Here is a 1622-nt window from a genome sequence, read left to right as displayed (position 1 = left end):
CCTGAGGCCATGGTCAGGGCAGAGGAGGAGGACTGGAAAGTGGGGGTCGAGGGCAGGATGAGGCCTCACAGCTCTGGGGGACAGTGTGGGGGCCGGTCCATCCGATGTCCCTCCCGCAGCAGCGAGAACAGCTCCTCCACCGGGATGCCAGGATACGGGGAGCCCCCGAGGGTGAAGATCTCCCACAGCAGGACCCCAAAAGACCACCTGGAGGCAGGGCCAGGGCTCAGTGTGGCCCAGCGCCCTCCCTGAGACTGGAGCTAGGACGGGGGACCCCACAGGCATGACCCACCCCAGCCGGTGGGGAATGGGCTCCTCCTGGAGTCTGGTCCCACTTGGATCCCAGAACAAATCTGAAGGAGCCCTCGAGCGCATGACTCCTGGGGCCATGTGACTTTGGGCAGTGCCTTGCCCTTTTTGTGGGGTAGGACAGTGACCGCTGGCAGGACTCACACGTCACTCTGGTGTGTGTACACTCGGTCAAACAAGGCCTCGGGCGCCATCCATTTGACAGGCAGGCGGCCCTGGAGGGGAGGGAGGGCCTCAGTGCAGAGTCCCACAAGTCCCCATGCCTGCCCCCCAGGCCCAGCGCCCCTCCACTCCCATCCAGTTTTGCACCGTCTCCCTCACGTTGCTGGTTTTCTTATAGTAGTCAATGTGGTGGACGCCACGGGCCAGCCCAAAGTCAGCTATCTTCATCACATTGTCCTCCGTCACCAGCACATTGCGGGCGGCCAGGTCCCGGTGGATACACTGCAGGGAGTGGGGGCTTGGGTGCATCAGGACACCTGACCTTGAGCTAAGCACACACCACCCCCCAGCAGGCCCAGGGGCAGGGGCCCTCCACCCACTTTACAGAGGAGGAGGTCAAGGTTTAGAAATGGGGAACGCCCTCTCCTGTGTCCCCTCTCCCCTCTCCCCTCTAGGGAAGTGTGAGGAACAAGTGGGGAAGGCAGGAAAGCGTGAATGCCTGGGGACACTGAGGTGGGGTCATGAAAAAGAGCAGAAAGGAAGAAGTTGGGGACATTTAATGCCACAGGCCTGAGAGAATGGAGCTGGAGAGACTGAGAGGGGCCCAGAGCCCTACCGCCTGTACCTTCCGGGACTCCAGATACTGCATGCCTCGGGCCACCTGGTAGGCGCAGGAGACCAGGACTGGGAAGGAGAGTGGCCCCTCACTGCTCCGAAGACCGTCAGGGCTGAGGTCGGGGCCTGGGGGGCGCCGGGCCCGCAGGAACTCCCGCAGGTTTCCCTTGGCAGCGCACTCCACGATTACATACAGGGGCCCTACAGAGGGAGAGGGAGTGCAGGGAGCTCGGAGAGACTGCCACAGCTTTGGTTCTGTACCCTGACGGTCCATGCAACCACCCCCGCCTTGGCCCCACCTTCCTGGGTGCAGACACCCAGCAGGTTGATGATGTTCTTGTGTCGGCCAATCAGCTTCATCACCTCCATCTCCGAGACCAGGTCAGCCAGGTCCTTGTCAGAGGCGTTGTCTGTAAGGGCAGAGATGGGGTGAAGAAGCTGCCCTCCAACTACATGAGGGAGCATGCAGAGGCAGGGGCAGGACGAGGAGCACTGGACCAGGGCTACGTAGGTCTAGGGTTGAATCCTTGCTAGGC

At 62.1% G+C, this 1622-nt stretch overlaps 1 protein-coding gene across 1 annotated transcript in view; it reads right to left on the bottom strand.

Moving 5' to 3' along the window:
* The window catches only part of FGFR4 (fibroblast growth factor receptor 4), an 11191-nt gene that overhangs the window by 1711 nt on the left and 7858 nt on the right, over positions 1-1622 (bottom strand). The window contains exons 12-16 of the mRNA XM_011946858.1: positions 1386-1496; positions 1097-1287; positions 631-753; positions 454-524; positions 70-207 (exon numbers count right to left, since the gene is read on the bottom strand). Coding sequence (XP_011802248.1) covers positions 70-207; positions 454-524; positions 631-753; positions 1097-1287; positions 1386-1496 — 634 coding nt within the window. The remainder of the gene's footprint in view (positions 1-69; positions 208-453; positions 525-630; positions 754-1096; positions 1288-1385; positions 1497-1622) is intronic.

The sequence above is a fragment of the Colobus angolensis genome, unplaced genomic scaffold, assembly GCF_000951035.1.
Source record: "Colobus angolensis palliatus isolate OR3802 unplaced genomic scaffold, Cang.pa_1.0 Scaffold254, whole genome shotgun sequence".
NCBI classification, from domain to species: Eukaryota; Metazoa; Chordata; class Mammalia; order Primates; family Cercopithecidae; genus Colobus; species Colobus angolensis.
This window is presented reverse-complemented; position numbering and strand designations above follow the sequence as displayed.